Source organism: Eubalaena glacialis, chromosome 15, assembly GCF_028564815.1.
Source record: "Eubalaena glacialis isolate mEubGla1 chromosome 15, mEubGla1.1.hap2.+ XY, whole genome shotgun sequence".
Classification (NCBI taxonomy): Eukaryota; Metazoa; Chordata; class Mammalia; order Artiodactyla; family Balaenidae; genus Eubalaena; species Eubalaena glacialis.
Window position 1 is genome coordinate 93,881,107 of NC_083730.1, and position 22,127 is coordinate 93,903,233.

Genomic DNA, 22,127 nt, shown 5'->3' on the forward strand with positions numbered 1-22,127 from the left:
GCGCTGAATTCCTTAACTTGAGATGTCTGCTTTTCTTTAATCAACAGTAATCTTTTGATATTCCGACTACCTGCTCTTTGTTGCAAAAACTCCTATAATATCCTGGCTTCCCCATTTGCCTCTTTGGAGCAGCCCCTCAGAGCTAAGATGCTGTGTCCCAAGCTTAAGTCCTCAGTTTTGTCCATAACATAAAACATAAGTCTCAACGTGTAGGTTGTGCGTTTTCTTTCAGTCGGCTATTGTTTGCTCTGGGAGAGTTGGCATGTTCATGTCTCCCATTAGTGATGTACTTCTATTTCTCTTTTCATCTACCGTTATGAAGTTGGTAACTATTATTTGGGGCACTGATATTCACAACTGTTTTATAACCCTGTGCACTGCAGCTTGCAGCCTCACACGGTGTTCTTCTCCGCTGTGCCCTCCGGTCGGAACTCTGCCCGGTGTGGCGTTCAGACCCGAGCGCCAGCCCCTGCACGGAGACGGACTCTGCCCGGGCAGGCGCTGGCAGGGGCGGACACTGGGCGCTTGCAGAGGCAGCCCGCCCGCCTTTCCCGTCCGCCTCCGCCGCTCTCCCCAGGCCCTCCGCCTCCTCCTCCTCCTCCGCAGAGGGTTCTGGGAGATGTCGTTTTCTGCCGGCCGCTCCTGGTCGCGTGACGTACTTCCGCGTGCGCCGCACCCCCGCCTCAGCGGAGTACGCGCCTAGCGGGCTGCAGCCTGCTGGGCGACTGTGCGCAGAGGCGGGCCGGGGACGTTCTGTTTCCTTGGCCGCGGAGCTGGCGGAGACGCGAAGGTACCCTGGCCCGGAACGTCCTGTGCGCACCAGGCTCTTGGCCGCCTGAACCCCCACGGTCGGTCCGGGCGTGGAGGCGGCCAGCCCGTCCTCGGTCCCTGCCGCCTCACGGCTGCGGAACGGTACAAACTCATCGCCCCGGTTCCCTCCGCCCGGGCCCGGAGGCCGCGTCCCTGCGAGGGCCTCAGCCCCGACGGGCAGGTGCCTGGTGCCCGCGGACCGTCCCTCCGTGGGGCGCGAAGCCCCTGCTGGGTGGGCGGGGTGGGAGCAGCCGGGAGACCCTGCACGAAACAGCGCGGGATGGCCAGCAGGTCCCGGACAGCTTCGTGTTGGGTGAGTCGGGACTTTCTCCCTTGCGCAAGCTGACTGGGCCGTGAGCGTGGCCGTGTTCATCCCGTGACAGCCACGCCAGGGCCTGAACTCGCGTGTTCGCCGCCGTCCGCCTGGGTCTCCAGGAACGTTCCTCGTCTTCGGGCATTTTGTGTCCGGTGCCCTGTCCTTCGGCAGGTACCCTGTTTTATTGTCTACAGCGGACCCTGAATTCTGAGGGCAGCGAGGGTTCCTCGTGAAGGAAGTGATCCTCTGTCGTTTCAGGTTTCTCACACACAAGTACGGAGTTGTCTTCGTGTCCAGCCCTTTCGGGCCTATCAGGGAAATTAACCTCCTCTTTGTCCATTCCCTTGTGGAGATGCTCATACACCGAGTGTCTTTGTGTGCGGGGCGCTGAGACTGGCGCTGGCAGTGCGAAGGAATTACGTACGTTTCTTGCTTTCGAGGAGCTGCGGTCTCTTGCGGAGGGTGGTCGCTGGGCAGGGTGGCGGGCGGGTTCGAGGGCTCAGCCGGAAGGAGCCGCGTCGCGAGGGGAGAGGGCCAGTGGACCGGCCGGGCCGGGCGGGTGGTTGGGCGGTGAGCCAGAGCGGGCTTCCCGGCGAAGGTGAACTTCCTCGGAGCCGTTGGCGCGCTGCTCGTGTTTCCGGCCTTGAGAACACTGTTGGAAGAGGTATCCGGGGGCCGAGCGCGCTTGTAGGTGTTCGAAGCGCAGTGCCTGTCGTCGAGCCTGTAGCTTGGGTAGGGGTTTTCAACTAACATGTGCAGATTAAAGGCGCCTGTGTTCGGGGGAGCGCAGGGTACGACGAGTAGAGCCCCAGGAGGGACCAGTAGAGGACTCGGGGCAACCAGGACGGCGGTGCAGAAGGGCTGGGGTGCAAGGGAGGTGACAGAAAATTTGGAGAGTGGTTTCTTCCCCCTGCAAATTTGAGAAAAAAGAGATTCCTAGAAGCCATGATACGAAATGCCTCAGAAGTGTTTCATGAGGCCGAAAGGTGCCGCCTGGACTTCAGAATGTGTGGGTCTTAAGCAGCTTTTCCAGAGCAGAGAGAATGTCGGGGGTGGTGCAGGTGGTCACTTACTGAGAGGCGAAGGGATTGCATGCGGCTGTGGGCAGCAGGATGTAGAGAAGCGATTAGTAATAGTATAGACACTTTTTTAGGTGATCAAGTGTGACAGGAAGAGTTTGGGTGTCAGGGGAGAAGGGATTTCACCGAGGCGGCCGGAGGGGTACAGTTAACCTCAAAATCAATGAACTTTTTGCTTTTAAACAATAACTATACAGAGAGTACAACGAGAGAAAACGTATTTGCAATAGCAATTGGGAAAGATAAAATAAGTGACCATAAGGGTACAGGACGTGAATAAAGAAGACTTCACAACTGTAGAATAATATTTATAGGCACCACTCTTGGCCTAGCCACTTTGTGTGTGTGACGTCATTACACCTCACGGCCCTGTGAGGCAAGTATGTCCCCATTTTACAGCTGAGGAAACTGGGGAGCCTGCCAGGTCCCAAACTAGTAAGGGAAACAAGGACACGAGGGTGACAGAGCTGAGATTCAGACCCACGCAGAGTGTCTTCAGAGCCTGCGCTCTTACTGCCTCTTAGGACCTAAAAGACTTGAACAAATGTAGACAGTATTTCCTTGTTTTTGAGTGCACGTGTTTAGCAAGCCTTTATTGACTATCATGACAGGTAATTTTCTAGGGCACGCAGGGGTGAACAAGACTGACAGGGCCCATGACCCCGTGGAGGGTATGGGAGATGGTAAGACATATCAGGGGAACATCATGAACAAAGTTGAGAATGCTCATGCACTGAGAGGCTGGGTGGCTACTTCAGACTGGCAACCTTGTCTTGAGGCAGCATTTAAGCAGAATCTGAATGACAGCTGGATGATCATGGGAGGATGGGGGCACAGAACAGGAAGCAGCTAAGTCAGTGGCCTTAAGGTGAGAACCAGCAGGTGCCCTGTCTAGTGGAAAGAAGGCATGTGGCAGGAATGGGGAGGGAGCATGCGAGAGCAAGGCCAGATTGTGTAGGGCCCTTTCAGTAGGCAAAGGATCATCTGGAAAGCCCTAGGAGTTTATTACATTTTATGTTTTATTTTGAAATAATTTCAAAACTGGAGAAGTTGCAAGAATAGTATAAACTAATCTCCTGTATTGTATTAAAAAAAAAAAACCTTTCACCCAGATTCCCCAGATTAGCTCTATCATTCTCTCTTTACTTGCGTGTGTGTGTACATGAATTCGTATAAAGGGAACAGCCACAGAGACTGAAGTTCAGTGTTACTTTCTACCAGAGCCTCTTTCCCCTCTCCTCTGTTGTGCAGATGGGGAGTGACTGATCACCTCATCTAAACAGACATTGAGCTGGTTTGGGGCTGGGGTGCTGCTTTAGTTGCACTCGGTTCACCTGTATTTTCAGCGGGGTGTGCCGATCGCAGGCTCCTCCCTCGCAGTACTTTGTGTCCTAAGTGCCTTGAGACTATGGGAGAGTCAGTCTGCCATTCCCGCCCAGTTCCTGCACTGACCGCACTCAGCAAATGCCCCAGGGGGACAGCCTGCTGTCAAGGGGGGCATCGAAGGCTCCACTGGTTTCTCTTTCTCCTGATGTCGTCCTCTGTCTCAGCTGACCCCGTCCCGCCTGTTCTCAGGCTGGACAAATGCCCTTGGCGAAGTAAACAGCCAGCACTCTTAGCTCACCTGGGAAGAGCTCTCCCCTCTCTGAAATTTGGTTCATTCAGTCTTCCTTGCTTCCGTGGGTCTCTGATGTTCACGAGGATTGTAATTTACCATTAATTTTCTAGTTGTAGCAGCGGTAGTCCAAACGTATGATTTTATTTATTGTGAATAAGTGTTAGAAAAGACTTACCATTAGATGAAATAAAATGTAACATCTTCTTAGCATTTTGATTGAGAATTCATTGAATTTATAAATTAATTTGTTGAAAATTAATATCTTTATACCACATTGAGTCTACATATCATAAATGTTAACTCAATTACTCAGGCCTCTGTTCCTTTTTTCTTTTTTTTTTAAATATAAAAATGTTTGAAATTTAGTTGATATACAGTATTATGGTAGCTTCAGGTGTACTACATAGTGATTTGACATTTGCATACATTATGAAATGATCACCGCCCCAAGGCTGGTAATCGTCCCAATACAAAGTTATTACAGCATTATTGACCATATTCCTTATGCTGCATCCTCGTGGCTAATTTATTTTTTTATTTTTTATTTATTTATTTTTTTCACACACACTGTATTTTATTTTTACAAGAGATAAATAGACTGACACCAAGCATTGTACATGGATGACCACAACAAAAGCAACAATGATTGCAATTACCAAACATGAAACACACTCATACTATGTCATAATATTGACATTCAGTCCAGTAATCCTCCACTGCAACAGCTCCTTTACTTTGCAGTGAAAATTGATTTGTATATTCTTTGCCTCTGAGTTCTTGTGGGATTTTTTCTTTTTTTTAAATTCAACCAGAAAGTCACAAAAATTATACTCATCCTCATCAGTTCACTCAGTCCCATGTAATTAATTTTTTTTTTTCATCTTGATCTTTTGTTAACACTTTTATGAGCTCATCAGTTTTTCATTAGAGTTCTGAAAATGCTTCTTCATTCAGTTCAGCAGTACAGTCAGGTACCAGAAACCTGTACTTGTCAGAGTCTTTTCCATGAATTTCCTGAAGATGAAACCCTTTTATAGGAACATATTTACAAAAGCATCAGAGTACACCCAGAACTGTCTGTAAATGACAAAAGACTTAAAAATGACCACGGTTAAAGATTTGATGAAAGTTCATAATAATGCAGTTGACAAGAAAATTAGTTATTTCTGAGATATACATTTTAAAGTAATAACTAGGATTATGACTTATAACATTATACCAGAATATATAAGATTTATAGAAATTTCATGTAATGTCTGAAACATTTATATTAACATATTTCCATACAAATAACCCAATGAAAGTTTAGTATTAGTTGTTTTGTTTGTTTGTTTATACTGCAGGTTCTTAATAGTCATCAATTTTATACACATCAGTGTATACATGTCAATCCCAATCGCCCAATTCAGCACACCACTATCCCCACCCCACCACAGTTTTCCCCCCTTGGTGTCCATATGTCTGTTCTCTACATCTGTGTCTCAACTTCTGCCCTGCAAACCGGCTCATCTGTACCATTTTTCTAGGTTCCACATACATGCGTTAATATACAATATTTGTTTTTCTCTTTCTGACTTACTTCACTCTGTATGACAGTCTCTAGATCCATCCACGTCTCAACAAATGACTCAATTTCTTTCCTTTTTATGGCTGAGTAATATTCCATTGTATATATGTACCACAACTTCTTTATCCATTCGTCTGTTGATGGGCATTTAGGTTGCTTCCATGACCTGGCTATTGTAAATAGTGCTGCAATGAACATTCGGGTGCATGTGTCTTTTTGAATTACGGTTTTCTCTGGGTATATGCCCAGTAGTGGGATTGCTGGGTCATATGGTAATTCTATTTTTAGTTTTTTAAGGAACCTCCATACTGTTCTCCATAGTGGCTGTATCAATTTACATTCCCACCAACAGTGCAAGAGGGTTCCCTTTTCTCCACACCCTCTCCAGCATTTGTTGTTTGTAGATTTTCTGATGATGCCCATTGGAACTGGTGTGAGGTGATACCTCATTGTAGTTTTGATTTGCATTTCTCTAATAATTAGTGATGTTGAGCATCTTTTCATGTGCTTCTTGGCCGTCTGTATGTCTTCTTTGGAGAAATGTCTATTTAGGTCTTCTGCCCATTTTTGGATTGGGGTGTTTGTTTCTTTAATATTGAGCTGCATGAGCTGTTTATATATTTTGGAGATTAATCCTTTGTCCGTTGATTCGTTTGCAAATATTTTCTCCCATTCTGAGGGTTGTCTTTTCGTCTTGTTTATGGTTTCCTTTGCTGTGCAGAAGCTTTGAAGTTTCATTAGGTCCCATTTGTTTATTTTTGTTTTTATTTCCATTACTCTAGGAGGTGGATCAAAAAAGATCTTGCTGTGATTTATGTCAAAGAGTGTTCTTCCTATGTTTTCCTCTAAGAGTTTTATAGTGTCCAGTCTGACATTTAGGTCTCTAATCCATTTTGAGTTTATTTTTGTGTATGGTGTTAGGGAGTATTCTAATTTCATTCTTTTACATGTAGCTGTCCAGTTTTCCCAGCACCACTTATTGAAGAGACTGTCTTTTCTCCATCGTATATCTTTGCCTCCTTTGTCATAGATTAGTTGACCATAGGTGCGTGGGTTTATCTCTGGGCTTTCTATCTTGTTCCATTGATCTATGTTCCTGTTTTTGTGCCAGTACCATATTGTCTTGATTACTGTAGCTTTGTAGTATAGTCTGAAGTCAGGGAGTCTGATTCCTCCAGCTCCGTTTTTTTCCCTCAAGACTGCTTTTGCTATTCGGGGTCTTTTGTGTCTCCATACAAATTTTAAGATGATTTTTTCTAGCTCCGTAAAAAATGCCATTGGTAATTTGATAGGGATTGCATTGAATCTGTAGATTGCTTTGGGTAGTATAGTCATTTTCACAATGTTGATTCTTCCAATCCAAGAACATGGTATATCTCTCCATCTGTTGGTATCATCTTTAATTTCTTTCATCAGTGTCTTATAGTTTTCTGCATACAGGTCTTTTGTCTCCCTAGGTAGGTTTATTCCTAGGTATTTTATTCTTTTTGTTGCAATGGTAAATGGGAGTGTTTCCATAATTTCTCTTTCAGATTTTTCATCATTAGTGTATAGGAATGCAAGAGATTTCTGTGCATTAATTTTGTATCCTGCAACTTTACCATATTCATTAATTAGCTCTAGCAGTTTTCTGGTGGCAGTTTTAGGATTCTCTATGTATAGTATCATGTCATCTGCAAACAGTGACAGTTTTACTTCTTCTTTTCCAATTTGTATTCCTTTTATTTCTTTTTCTTCTCTGATTGCCGTGGCTAGGACTTCCAGAACTATGTTGAATAATAGTGGTGAGAGTGGACATCCTTGTCTCGTTCCTGATCTTAGAGGAAATGCTTTCAGTTTTTCACCGTTGAGAATGATGTTTGCTGTGGGTTTGTCATATATGGCCTTTATTATGTTGAGGTAGGTTCCCTCTATGCCTACTTTCTGGAGAGTTTTTATCATAAATGGGTGTTGAATTTTGTCAAAAGCTTTTTCTGCATCTATTGAGATGATCATATGGTTTTTATTCTTCAGTTTGTTAATATGGTGTATCACATTGATTGATTTGCGTATATTGAAGAATCCTTGCATCCCTGGGATAAATCCCACTTGATCGTGGTGTATGATCCTTTTAATGTGTTGTTGGATTCTGTTTGCTAGTATTTTGTTGAGGATTTTTGCATCTATATTCATCAGTGATATTGGTCTGTAATTTTCTTTTTTTGTAGTGTCTTTGTCTGGTTTTGGTATCAGGGTGATGGTGGCCTCCTAGAATGAGTTTGGGAGTGTTCCTTCCTCTGCAATTTTTTGGAAGAGTTTGAGAAGGATAGGTGTTAGCTCTATCTCTAAATGTTTGATAGAATTCACCTGTGAAGCCATCTGGTCCTGGACTTTTGTTTGTTGGAAGATTTTTAATCACAGTTTCAATTTCATTACTTGTGATTGGTCTGTTCATATTTTCTGCTTCTTCCTGGTTCAGTCTTGGAAGGTTATACCTTTCTAAGAATTTGTCCATTTCTTCCAGGTTGTCCATTTTATTGGCATAAAGTTGCTTGTAGTAGTCTCTTAGGATGCTTTGTATTTCTGCAGTGTCTGTTGTAACTTCTCCTTTTTCATTTCTGATTTTATTGATTTGAGTCCTCTCCCTCTTTTTCTTGATGAGTCTGGCTAATGGCTTATCAATTTTGTTTATCTTCTCAAAGAACCAGCTTTTAGTTTTATTGATCTTTGCTATTGTTTTCTTTGTTTCTATTTCATTTATTTCCGCTCTGATCTTTATGATTTCTTTCCTTCTGCTAACTTTGGGTTTTGTTTGTTCTTCTTTCTCTAGTTTCTTTAGGTGTAAGGTTAGATTGTTTACTTGAGATTTTTCTTGTTTCTTTAGGTAGGCATGTATAGCTATAAACTTCCCTCTTAGAACTGCTTTTGCAGCATCCCATAGGTTTTGGGTTGTCGTGTTTTCATTGTCATTTGTCTCTAGGTATTTTTTGATTTCCTCTTTGATTTCTTCAGTAATCTCTTGGTTATTTAGTAACGTATTGTTTAGCCTCCATGTGTTTGTGTTTTTTATGCTTTTTCCCCTGTAATTCATTTCTAATCTCATAGCGTTGTGGTCAGAAAAGATGCTTGATATGATTTCAATTTTCTTAAATTTACTGAGGCTTGATTTGTGACCCAAGATGTGATCTATCCTGGAGAATGTTCCGTGCGCACTTGAGAAGAACGTGTAATCTGCTGTTTTTGGCTGGAATGTCCTATAAATATCAATTAAATCTATCTGGTCTATTGTGTCATTTAAAGCTTCTGTTTCCTTATTTATTTTCATTTTGGATGATCTGTCCATTGGTGTAAGTGAGGTGTTAAAGTCTCCCACTATTATTGTGTTACTATCAATTTCCTCTTTTATAGCTGTTAGCAATTGCCTTATGTAATGAGGTGCTCCTATGTTGGGTGCATATATATTTATAATTGTTATATCTTCTTCTTGGATTGATCCCTTGATCATTATGTAGTGTCCTTCCTTGTCTCTTGTAACATTCTTGATTTTAAAGTATTTTATCTGATATGAGTATAGCTACTCCAGCTTTCTTTTGATTTCCATTTGTATGGAATATCTTTTTCCATCCCTGCACTTTCAGTCTGTATGTGTCCCTAGGTCTAAGGTGGGTCTCTTGTAGACAGCATATATATGGGTCTTGTTTTTGTATCCATTCAGCAAGCCTGTGTCTTTTGGCTGGAGCATTTAATCCATTCACGTTTAAGGTAATTATCGATATGTATGTTCCTATGACCATTTTCTTAATTGTTTTGGGTTTGTGTTTGTAGGTCCTTTTCTTCTCTTGTGTTTCCCACTTAGAGAAGTTCCTTTAACATTTGTTGTAGAGCTGGTTTGGTGGTACTGAATTCTCTTAGCTTTTGCTTGTCTGTAAAGCTTTTGATTTCTCCATCAAATCTAAATGAGATCCTTGCCGGGTAGAGTAATCTTGGTTGTAGGTTCTTCCCTTTCATCACTTTAAGTATATCATGCCACTCCCTTCTGGCTTGTAGAGTTTCTGCTGAGAAATCAGCTGTTAACCTTATGGGAGTTCCCTTGTATGTTATTTGTCGTTTTTCCCTTGCTGCTTTCAATAATTTTTCTTTGTCTTTAATTTTTGGCACTTTGATTACTATGTGTCTCGGCGTGCTTCTCCTTGGGTTTATCCTGTATGGGACTCTCTGCGCTTCCTGGACTTGGGTGGCTATTTCCTTTCCCATGTTAGGGAAGTTTTCGACTATAATCTCTTCAAATATTTTCTCTGGTCCTTTCTCTCTCTCTTCTCCTTCTGGGACCCCTATAATGCGAATGTTGTTGCGTTTAATGTTGTCCCAGAGGTCTCTTAGGCTGTCTTCATTTCTTTTCATTCTTTTTTCTTTAGTCTGTTCCACAGCAGTGAATTCCACCATTCTGTCTTCCAGGTCACTTATCCGTTCTTCTGCCTCAGTTATTCTACTATTGATTCCTTCTAGTGTAGTTTTCATTTCAGTTAGTGTATTGGTCATCTCTGTTTGTTTGTTCTTTAATTCTTCTAGGTCTTTGTTAATCATTTCTTGCATCTTCTCAATCTTTGCCTCCATTCTTATTCCAAGGTCCTGGATCATCTTCACTATCATTATTCTGAATTCTTTTTCTGGAAGGTTGCCTATCTCCACTTCATTTAGTTGTTTTTCTGGGGTTTTTTCTTGTTCCTTCATCTGGTATATAGCCCTCTGCCTTTTCATCTTGTCTATATTTCTGTAAATGTGGTTTCTGTTCCACAGGCTGCAGGACTGTAGTTTTTCTTGCTTCTGCTGTCTGCCCTCTGGTGGTTGAGGCTATCTAAGAGGCTTGATGGGAGGCTCTGGAGGTGGGTAGAGCTGACTGTTGCTGTGGCGGTCAGAGCTCTGTAAAACTTTAATCCACTTGACTGTTGCTGGGTGGGGCTGGGTTCCCTCCCTGTTGGTTGTTTTGCCTGAGGCAACCCAACACTGGAGCCTACCCGGGCTCTTTGGTGGGGCTAATGGCAGACTCTGGGAGGGCTCACGCCAAGGAGTACTTCCCAGAACCTCCGCTGCCAGTGTCCTTGTCCCCACGGTGAAACAGAGCCAGCCCCCGCCTCTGCAGGAGACCCCCCAACACCAGCAGTTATGTCTGGTTCAGTCTCCCCCAGGGTCACTGCTCCTTCCCCTGGGTCCCGATGCACACACTATTTTGTGTACGCCCTCCAAGAGTGGGTTCTCTGTTTCCCCCAGTCCTGTCGAAGTCCTGCAATCAATTCCCACTAGGCTTCAAAGTCTGATTCTCTATGAATTCCTCCTCCTGTTGCCGGACCCCCAGGTTGGGAAGCCTGACGTGGGGCTCAGAACTTTCACTCCAGTGGGTGGACTTCTGTGGTATAAGTGCTCGCCAGTCTGTGAGTCACCCACCCAGCAGTTATGGGATTTGATTTTACTCTGATTGCGCCCCTCCTACCGTCTCACTGTGGCTTCTCCTCTGTCCTTGGACGTGGGGTATCCTCCTTGGTGAAGTCCAGTGTCTTCCTGTCGATGATTGTCCAGCAGCCAGTTGTGATTCTGGTGCTCTCGCAAGAGGGAGTGAGAGCACCCTAATTTATTTTATAACTGAAGGTTTGTATCTCTTAATCCCCTTCACCTATTTCACTCACCCTTCTACCTCTGGCAACCACCTTTTTGGTCTCTGTGTCTATGAGTCTGGTTTTGTTTTGTTTATTTAATTTTTTAGATTCCACATATAAGTGAGGTCATATGGTATTTGTATTTCTGTCTGATTTATTTCACTTAGCATAATACCCTCTAGTTCCTTCCATGTTGTCACAGATGACAAGATTTTGGTTTTTTTTTTAATGGCTGAGTAATGTTCATGTGTGTGTGTGTGTGTGTGTGTGTGTGTGTGTATCACATCTTCTGTATCCATTCATCTATCAGTGGACACTTACGTTCCTTCCATATCGGGGCTACTGTGTTTTCTTTGCCTCTGCATTTATGTATTTTATCACATGTGTAGTTTTCGTTAGGTTTTTCTCTATTTTTAAGCTTTATTCCTGAGTACTTTCTAGATTTGTTGTGGTTTTTATTACATTTTCAAGTTGGTTACTGTTGATGTATCAAAGAGCTATTACATGTTGTTTTTTTGTTTTAACTGCCACCCTGCTGATGTTTCTTATCGGTTCTCATGTTATGCCAGCTGTTTCTGTTAGGTTTTTTAGTCAGAAAATCAGATGTTTGTAAATAATGACAGTAGTTTCTCCTCCTTGCTTAGTGTTTATCACTGGCATTTTGCTTTGTTCCTGCTCTGCTGGGTCCTCTGGGACAGTGCTGACTAGCAGAGTTGATGTGAGCGTCTGTGTCTTGTTCCTGATTTTAGTTTCACACAAAGTATGATTTTTTTTATAGGCTTAGAGAAATTACTTTTACCTGTAACAAACTAAATTGTAATTTTTAAAAGTGTTAAATTTCATCATAGTACTTTGTTTCATCTATTGAGATGATTGTCTGATCTCCATTAATGTACTAATGTTACTTACTTCTTTGATATGGTTGTGTTTTGTTTTTTTAAAGTTTGGACTGTCCTTTAAGTTTTTGGATAAACTTCATTCATAGTTTGCTATGTATGTATGTATGTACAGGATTTGTTTTACTCTATTAGTGTCTTTATCTAGGTATTTTTAATAAATGAGATTGGACTACAGTTTGTGCTGTCCTTGCCTGCTCTGTAGGATTATATAGGTTTGTTTGATGGGTTTCCCATCATTTCCTGGCTCTACATCAGATTAGATGTGGGGGAAATTTTCTGTTCCTTGGATGCTGATAGAACTTACTTTTAAAGATAGTGTGGGACTGTTGTCTTTATGGAGAGGGTATACCTTTGGTTACTGTTTCAGTTTATTTTATGACCATGGGCTAGTCAGTCTGGTCTTCCTAATTCGTTCTGGGCAAATATTGGTTACTTTTATTTTCCTAGGAAATTTTCCATTTCTTCTAAGTTTTCAAATTTATTGGAACAAATTTGTAAATACAGTCAGTTCTGCTATCATGTTTGCTTTAAGGATGTAAATTTGTTTCAACATGATTGATATCTTAGGGAACAGTGTGAGCTTTCTGACTGATTTCAGGCAAGCCTCTTTTCACCACTTGATACTAACCTACGGCCCTTCTGACGCCCAAACGTCAGGTGTTTTTCAAGGTACAGTGCCATATTTATGGTAGTATTTATGTATTTCTCAAATCAAACATGTATAAAACTGCTACTGTTTTTATTAAGGTTCCTGATTTTCTTTTTTCATGTGTGCTACAAAGGTGTCACACCCCAACCCTGTTCTTCTCATAAGCCTGAGACTTTGCATAGTGGTGTTTTGTTTTTTGTTTTTTTTTGGTAACATACATATCACATTATAGCAGAACTGCTTGTGTATAGTGATCGTTTATGAATTTTAAAATCCTTTCTCTAAGAGTTATGCACCCTGTCTTGGTCATTCCCTCTTTGCTTTCTTTTCTTTTTTTTTTTTTAATTTATTTATTTTCTTTATTTTTTTGGCTGCTTCGGGTCTTAGTTGCGGCATGCGGGATCTTTCATTGTGGGGTGGGCTCTTCCTTGTGACACATGGGCTTCTCTCTAGTTGTGGTGCGAGGGCACCAGGGCATGTGGGCTCTGTAGTTGCGGAGCTCGGGCTTAATTGCCCCACAGCATGTGGGATCTTAGTTCCCCGATCAGGGTATCGAACCCACATCCCCTGTATTGGAAGGCGGATTCTTTACCACTGGACCACCAGGGAAGTCCCCTCATTTCTTAATTATGCTTGCCCAATTAAAATTTTTTGTAGTAGTTCCTTTGTATTCTGTTTTTATTCTTATCAAGCTTAAAAATAGCAAAAAGCTTAAAATAAAATATACTCTCTGCTTTACCCCTTTCTTCTTCCATCCTGTCCCTTTGGTCTGCATCTGCTCTTGTGGCATCTGCCTCAGGCCTTGCTTCCTGTTTCTCCTCCCCCCTGCATGAATGCCCTGGGCTTGATGTCACGGCTTCATTTTTCTCCATCACGACCTCAGACATGCCCTGTCAGCTGTCCCTCCCCGGCCCTGGCAGTCATCTTGGCAAGAGCCAAGTATTTGCATGTAAGTTAACTTTCAGGCGTTGGAAAGTCCAGGCTATACTCCAATCCCTCTTCTTCCCCGACTTAGCCTGCGGGAGATGGGAGGCTCTTCTCTTTATTCCCACTTCACTTTTTGTCCCTGTGGGAGCTCCTTGTGGGTTGGGATGGAAAGCACCTGTCGTCTGGCGGTCAGTCCCCAGCACGATGGGGATCACTTGGACCCTGTGACAGGGCTCTACCCTGTATTTCCACTGGCCTCAGAGGCTCCCCCAGAGTTGCACTCACTGTGTCTTCCCCGGGGTCCCCCTCTCTGCAGGCAGTGCTCTTGGGGAGGAGCCTGTTAGGGCGTCAGTCGGGACTCCTCTAGCTGCTGCTTCCTTGTCTTCAGCCCCCATCCCCCCCTTTCTCGTCTTGCAGGCTTCCCAACCTGTAGAGGGCAGTGTCTTCCGTTTGCTCGGCCAGGATCCTTGCCTTCTCCTCGACGTCCTTCTCTCTCTCTCTGCGCTGTCGTCTCCACTGGGACGTCTCTGCCTCTGGCTTCACTGGATGCCTGGGACCCAACCACTGCTCCTTACCCCAGTGCTCTCACTCCAGCCCCAGGACCTTCATCTTCCACTGGAACTAGGACCCCTCCCCTCTCCGCGGCAGTCAGAATGGTCTCAGATGGGGGTCAGAGCGCACCACCCTGTACAAGGCCTTCCGGGGGCTTCTCCTCCTGTGGAATGAAATCCAAGTCCTTACCACGTCCTTCGAGCCCTGCAGGCCTGTGCCTTTGTTTTCATGCTGCGTGGAAGGCTCTTCCCGAAGAAATCTCGGAGCCCATTCTCACACTGCTTGTGTTTCTGCCTAAATGTCGCCTCAGCAGGGGGCTCCTGATCACCCATCTGAGATAGCGCCTGTGTCTTCCTCCCCGCCTCTCTCCCCTGAAGCTGCTGGAGGCCTATCAGAGCACTGTCACCGCCTGCGTGCTAGATGGCTGTGTGTTTACTGGCATCTCCCCTGCAGGAATGGAAACCCACTGAGGACAGGGACCGTGTCCGTGGTTGGTGCCTAATAAGTGCTTATTGAATGATCCCCTGAGGGTCTGTGGCTTGCTGCTATCTTTTGGTCCTGTGAGAGGAATTTATTGTGAGCACACTGGGTAGTTCTCAGAGGCATCAAGCACCAGGTATGCAGGCCGCATGGCTGACACTGCCGCAGGGCCGCCTGGTAGGACCCGCGCACCTCGGGGAGCAGATGCCCCCGTGCTGGCTTGTGGCCTGCGGCTCCGCGACCTGGGCTTTAGGTTCACAGTCTGTGCTGGGTGTCCCCTGGTCGACTCGGTCGTGGACCCCTTATTTTCTTGGAAGAAGCCTGGGAAGTCACCTATTTGGCACGTTTTCTTTTCTTTCTTTTTTTTTTTTTAATTTTATTTATTTTTGGCTGCGTTGGGTCTTCATTGCGGTGCGCGGGCTTTTCATTGCGGTGGCTTCTCGTTGCAGAGCGCGGCTTCAGTAGCTGTGGCATGTGGGCTCAGTAGTTGCAGCACGTGGGCCCTAGAGTGCGTGGGCTTCAGTAGTTGCGGCACGTGGGCTCAGTAGTTGTGGCTCGTGGGCTCTAGAGTGCAGGCTCAGTAGTTGTGGCGCACGGGCTTAGCTGCTCCACGGCATGTGGGATCTTCCCGGACCAGGGCTCGAACCCGTGTCCCCTGCATTGGCAGGTGGATTCTTAACCACTGCACCACCAGGGAAGTCCCTGGCATGTTTTCTTAATGTGCTCGCTCCCACTGAGACTCAGGTGGGCTGAGCAGCTGGCCAGACAGCAGGCACTTCCGGAGGGTCAGACCTTGTGTGTCTGGTGCCCGTAGTTAGAGTCATGCTCGCCACCCCATGCAAGGTCTCCCTGAATAGGTTCTTATCAGACTGGAAACACCGTATTTTGTCTGCATGCATAGCTGTTCATTTCCCTCTACAAGACTAAAAGCTTCTGGACGCCAGAGTGGGCTTCACTCATCCTGAAGTCTTCAGGACCCAAAAGAGTATCTGGCACACAGAGGCTCAATTATTATTATTATTCTTTAATTCTCTCTCAAAGTAAGTGGTGGCCTGGGCACAGGATGCAGTCTGTGGAGGGACATTCTCCTTTCCTGGGTCCTCTACATCTTTTCCATGTCTCCCAGTGTAATTGCAGCCTGTGGAATGGTGTGTGTATTGTTACAGGGATTGTCGTCATTCAAGGATATATCTATGGAGTTCACCTGGGAAGAATGGCAGTTACTGGATTCTGCGCAGAAGCACCTGTACCGGGATGTGACTCTGGAAAACTATAGTAACCTGGTGTCTGTGGGTAAGTACAGCTTCTCTTTTCGGCTCAGGTCGTGAGTCATAAGTTGCCACCACTTTTTCTTTTGTTGTTCTATCCCGGGGCCTCTGAAGTAATTAATGATTATGGACTTGAGCTCTAGAGGTCATACGTTCTTAGTCCCTATTCGGCCTTCATCCCCTCATTGTAATCTTTCCCCAAGTGCAAACGAGCTGCTTCCTTTCCTAGCTCCTAGCTTCCTTTCCTAGTCCCCAGCAGTTTGGCCCACATCCTTTGTGATTTTCCCTTAACAGGGTATCATGGTACCAAACCTGATTTAATCTTCAAGTTAGAGCAAGGAGAAGAGCCATGGATAATAAACGCGGAAGTTTCCCGTCAGAGCGGTCCAGGTGGGTTAGCAGAAACCATGGAGACGGGAGGTCGGGAGTGAACCGGGGCTGGCACTCAGGGAGTGTTGTGTGCGCGAACTGTTCTTTGAAGTCCTTGAACCACCGGTGGACTCGGGATGAGCCTGCGAGTCCTCAGGTAAGGACAGGGCCCTTGGTTTCCTCTCGTGGCTCCAAGAGGTTGCTTTCTGGGTTAGTTTCCTTCCTTCTGGCACTTTTTTTCTCTGCCTTCCTTTCCGTAGTCATGGGTCTCGTTTTCTCTCTTGCCTCTGCAGTTAAGTCCCTCGACTTTACCCATAGTCTTTCATTTCATTTTCTTCCCTTGACTGTCTTAGGAGATTTCATTGCTTCCTTCTCTCTTCTCACACTAGTCACTTGGATATTACAACTGTTACTTTCTTGGGCACTTTTCTTTTCTTTTTTTCTTTTTTTTGGCCATACCGTGCAGCACGTAGGATCTTAGTTCCCCGACCAGGGATGGAACCCATGCTCCCTGCAGTGTACGTGCAGATTCTTAACCACTGGACCGCCAGGGAAGTCCCTTGGGCTCTTTTCTTAAAAGAATCCTGAAAGCTAGCCTCGTCTCACCTGTATCTTAGGTGGTTTTTATCACCCTACTTTTATTTCCCTGACCCCGCTTACTCTTCCCTTTTGAGCTGTCCAATTTTGGGCTTCTCTTCTACATTGTAACTGTGGAAAGACTCTTCTGTCCTGAAAATCAAAGCTTTTTTCCTCCCAGTGTTGTAACAGCAGAATTGCCGTCCTCCTTCTCTTTTCCTCGTGCGCTCTGGTCCCAGCTTTATACGCTTGCAGGAGAGTGCCCCTGGGCTTTCCCACTCTGCATTCTCAGTGGCAGAAATGGGAAGGCACTTCTGAAATTGCTCTTCTTCCTCCGGTTTCCCACCACTTTGGGGAGAAAAGTGTTTAGCAAGCAGTCCTGAGAAAGCAGGACAGCTACTGAGGCCCCCAGCGCAGCAGTCGTATATGGGGGTGACTGAGGCTGTGTGTCTGACGGGTGCTGACGCACAGTCAGACAGTGTGTACGGGGCCTTGCCTAATCTGGTTCCTGCCTTCACTCTGTTCACTCAGGGGGTCTCAGCTGTCCTGGCCTTGGTTCTGTTTCTTAACCATGCCATGCAGGTTCCCTCCTCAGGAGCTTTGTACTTGCTGTCCCTTCTGTTTGGAATGCTTTTGCCTGGACAGCTGCTGTCCAGACCGCACCCTGCTGCTGCTCCTTTCCTTTAACCCTTGTCTTGCTATCACTGTCATCTTCACACTGTTTGGGCCTCACAGATGGACTTTCCCATTCTCTCTGCATCTCCTCTCCAACCTTAAATGTCGTCTGCTCCAGGGCTGTTTTGGCATCCCTTTTAATTTGCACGTGTTCCCTAGAAGATGTTATCCCTCACGTCATTTAATACCTTGTATGTGCTGTTGATGCCTACTTTTTACTGAGCACTGAACTGAGGTCTAACTGCCTACCTGCTTCTCCATTTGGATATTTAACTATGATCTCAAATGTAATAAGATCCAAAACAGAGTCCTTTGTTTTTCCTCCGAACATGTCTCTCTCCCAGTGTTTTCAGTCTCAAAGAGCAGCATCACCTGCTTCTCAAGTCTCAAATCTAGGAGTTACTAAGTCCTCCCCTCCTCTGGGTTCTCACATCCAGTCCATTAGTACCTTTCTTAGTTCTCTCTCCAAGTATGTACACGTTGCTCAGCTCCAGAAGGACAGCCAGCCCCACCCTGTCATCCTGGACTTCTGCAGTGGCTCTTCATTTGTCTCTCTGCCCTCTTCCTATTCGTTTTTATGTAACGGCCACTGATCTTTTAAAAGCAGAAGATGAATCGAGATCCCCTCTAATTAAAGTCCTTTGGGTGAAAACTCTTTCCTGGGGCCTTGCCTAATCTGGTTCCTGCCTTCACTCTATTCACTCAGGGGGTCTCAGCTGTCCTGGCCTTTGTTCTGTTCCTTAACCATGCCACGCAGGTTCCTTCCCCAGGAGCTTTGCATTTGCTCTTCCTTCTGTTTGGAATGCTTTTGCCTTACTTTCCTTATGGCTCACTCAGTCTCTCTTTTAATGTCTCATTGTACCTACCTAAATGTCATGCCTAGCTCTTCTGTATCCCGTGAATTAACTTTTTGAGTAAACTCCTGCAATAATAAAATTGGCATAAATAGATGGCATTGGCTTCTAAGTGCAGACTAAATTTTTTAAACTTCTATTTTAAAAAAACATTTTCGATCACTGCTAATTGGCTACCCATTTCTGTAAAGGGACTTATTTTGGTTTGATTCACTTCCCCTCGCCCCCATGCTTGGTTATGTGATGTGTGTGCACTTGGCCAGTATTTCTTTTGAACCAGTGTGTCAGAGGCCTGGACCAAAAGAAAAACACTCAGTACATGGCAGTCCTAAAGCCCTTTAGTTCTATATTAGGTTTGTGTTATGATTTTAAATATACGGTGTTTTTTTTTTTTAGAAGGTTGGCAAGAATGGTACCAGAAAAATCAAGATGAACTCGAAAGTGTTGAGAGAAGCTATGCTTGTAATGCATTTGGAAAGCTTCATCTGAGCAAAAACCACATTTCTTCAAGACAAAGTCTCCTTAAATATAATACACATGGAAAAAGCTTGACACAAAACTTAACTTCAGCCAGAAGCTATCTAAGACAGAATCCTGATCAGTTTCATGGGTGTGATGAATCATATTTTCTTAAGCATCAAAGAACTCATAGTATAGAAAAAAACTGTGTATGTAATGAATGTGGGAAAGCTTTTCGTTGTAAATCACAGCTCATTGTACATCTCAGAATTCATACAGGAGAGAGACCATACGAATGCACTAAATGTGAGAGAGCCTTCAGTGCCAAGTCAAACCTCAATGCTCATCAGAGAGTCCACACAGGAGAGAAGCCCTACTCCTGTATCGAGTGTGGGAAAGTCTTCTCATTCAGGTCACAGCTCATTGTCCATCAGGAAATTCACTCAGGAGGGAAACCTTACGGTTGCAGTGAATGTGGGAAAGCCTACAGCTGGAAATCACAGCTTATTTTACACCAGAGAAGCCATACAGGAGTGAAACCCTATGAATGCAGTGAATGTGGGAAAGCCTTTAGTCTGAAGTCCCCATTCATTGTGCACCAGAGAACTCACACAGGAGTGAAACCTCATAAATGCAGTGACTGTGGGAAAGCCTTCAGGAGTAAGTCGTATCTCCTTGTTCACATTAGGATGCACACGGGAGAGAAGCCCTATCAGTGCAGGGATTGCGGGAAGGCCTTCAGCATGAAGACACAACTCATTGTGCACCAGGGAATTCACACAGGAAATAATCCTTATCAGTGCAGTGAATGTGGGAAGGCCTTCGGTAGGAAGGAACAGCTCACCGCGCATCTGAGAGCTCACGCAGGAGAGAAGCCCTATGGGTGCAGTGAGTGTGGGAAAGCCTTCAGCAGCAAGTCATACCTCGTTATACACCGGAGAGCACACACAGGAGAGAGACCCTATGAGTGTAGCTTCTGTGAGAGGGCCTTTTGTGGGAAATCACAGCTAATTATACATCAGAGAACTCATTCAACAGAGAAGCCCTATGAATGCAGCGAATGTGAGAAAGCCTATCCTAGGAAGGCGTCACTTCAGATACACCAGAAGACTCATTCAGGAGAAAAACCCCACAAATGCAGTGAATGCGGGAAAGCCTTCACTCAGAAGTCATCTCTCAGTGAACATCAGAGAGTTCATACAGGAGAGAAGCCGTGGAAATGTTCTGAATGTGGAAAATCCTTCTGCTGGAATTCAGGGCTTCGTATACATCGAAAAACTCACAAGTGAGAAATCAGAACGGAGTAGATGTTAGAAGCATTCTCACAGAAGCTGATCCACAGGAGACTTCGGATGATAATAGAGGCAGGAAGTCCTAAAAATACTCTCTTATCAAATTAGTCATATGAGAGAGGCCAATCATATTTGGAATGAATGTGCAAAAGCTTTCAGAAGTAAGTCATACAAATTTTTATACACGAGAGAATAGTTGCAGGAGTACAGAGCAGTAACTGTATCAGACGTGGTAGCCTGATTATGAAGATTTAACTTGGGGAATTCATATTGAGAAGCCCTTGTAACTTTAATAAATCAGGAAAGCACTTCCCGTGGAAGCTGTGTTACATGGGGAGTCGTGTTCCAGATGTGCTGAAGAAAGTCTTGGTAGAGAGTCAAGTTTTTTATTTTAATATGTAACTAGAGTAATAGCAGGAAAAGGGCAAGGAACATACTCTGAAGGTTAAGGGGTATGGAGAGAGACTTTCCTGAGTAACACTGAATAGCGTTTTAAAAATTTTTGGTATTTTATTTTTAAATGTAACTTGTTATGTTTGATAGTTTGTGGAATAACACCCTCTAATATTTTCCATATTAAAAGCTAAGGATCAGTATTGTCTCTTTATTTCATAGCAATATAACTAAAATAATGTAGTTTTTAATAAATGAAAGGATTCAGTTCTCACTCCAGATGAATTTACTTATCTAGCAAATGGGTCTAGCAGTTGTTAAAAGGGGTGCTTCCTAAGAGCACTCACCATAATGAACATTGATTATATTTACCAGTTCAGTGTCTGTTCCCCATTGATTGGTAAGAGCGGCTTAGATCTCTCTGGAGAAATACTCTTCCTGTGTGTGTGCACCCTTGTGGTGGGTCTCTCAGGGTGTCCTTTCCACCAGTCACAGGTGAGCACTCTGCCATTGTTGGGAAATGGGAGCCTCTTTTCCCGGAGTTTGCGTCTCGATTTCAGTCTCCCATGAACCAGCAGGGAAATATTGGAACTCATTCTTCTCCCAGAATTCTACTGAGACCATCAGTTAGTTCCTGCTGTTTTGATTTCTCAGAATAACTTTGGATACTGCCCCTTTTGAACCTGGTTTTCTGGTCTTCTGTGTGCTTCCTCATCTTTTCAATAAATATTGTTTTCTGCTAAAGTGAAGCAGAATGAGTTCCTGTTTCTTGTAACTGAAGGGCTTTAACTGGTAAGTCGTTGCTCTGGAGTAGCTGTAGGTAGTAAACTGTTGAAGAACAGCTGGGTGTGTGGTTTAGGTTTTTTCCTGAGACAAGAAGAAAATCTTTCAGATTCCTGTTTATATTCCACGGTGGATACTTTTTAGTACATAGTATGAAATAGTGTTATTGCTTGTGTACACCAAGTAGTGTTATTGCTTGTGACCCCTGTTGGTAAGATTCTGGGAACACTGAGGAACTACTGTCCTAGAAGAGTTTTAAATTAACGAGGAAATCTGGGGCAGGAGATGAGATGGCTCATTCTGGTTACATCGGCTCTTAAACGCAGCAAGGACAGACTTGAAGGCCTGGAATCTCATCTCAAGGTAGAGTACTGAACTCAGCCACGTTCTGACATTGCTGAAATAATTGCTTACTCAGAGCTGTAAGGTTGAGATGGTGGAAATCAAATACATAGTTGGCTTGCTGAATTAAAGAGTCGTCTACCTTAAGTGCGCACTAATCCCTTATGTAAACGTGCATTAGAAAAGTTGTCTCTTGATCATTGATAATTAGAGTAGTGATATCTGAGAAAAATCCGAGGACTCAGCCTAGCAAACTCGTGATGTACTTTGCCCTGTATGCTCTCCACTCAGGGATATGGCCTAGATGTTGGCAAACTACAGACTGCAGGCCAAATACAGATTACAGCCCATATTTGTATGGATGGCAAGCTAAGAAGCTTTTACATTTTTAAATGGTTAAAAAGATCCAGACTTTTATGAAATGAGAGAATTATTTGAAATTCAAATTTCAGTGTCCATCCATCAATTTTCCTTGGACCACAGCCAGACACAATCTGTCTGTGTGTTGCTGTCCGGCTGCTTTTGCACTGCAGTGGCAGAGTTGAATGGTTGCGGCAGACATGGTATTACCCACAGTACCCGCTAACTC

General features: G+C 44.4%; 1 protein-coding gene across 1 annotated transcript; it reads left to right on the plus strand.

Moving 5' to 3' along the window:
- Window positions 1-702: 702 nt before the first annotated feature.
- On the plus strand, window positions 703-20,604 carry ZNF26 (zinc finger protein 26). Its single transcript, XM_061169160.1, has 4 exons — window positions 703-1,123; window positions 15,694-15,820; window positions 16,090-16,185; window positions 18,666-20,604. The coding sequence occupies exons 1-4, from the start codon at window positions 1,091-1,093 to the stop codon at window positions 20,015-20,017; spliced, it is 1,608 nt and encodes a 535-aa protein (XP_061025143.1). The 5' UTR covers window positions 703-1,090; the 3' UTR covers window positions 20,018-20,604.
- The last annotated feature ends 1,523 nt before the right edge of the window (window positions 20,605-22,127 follow it).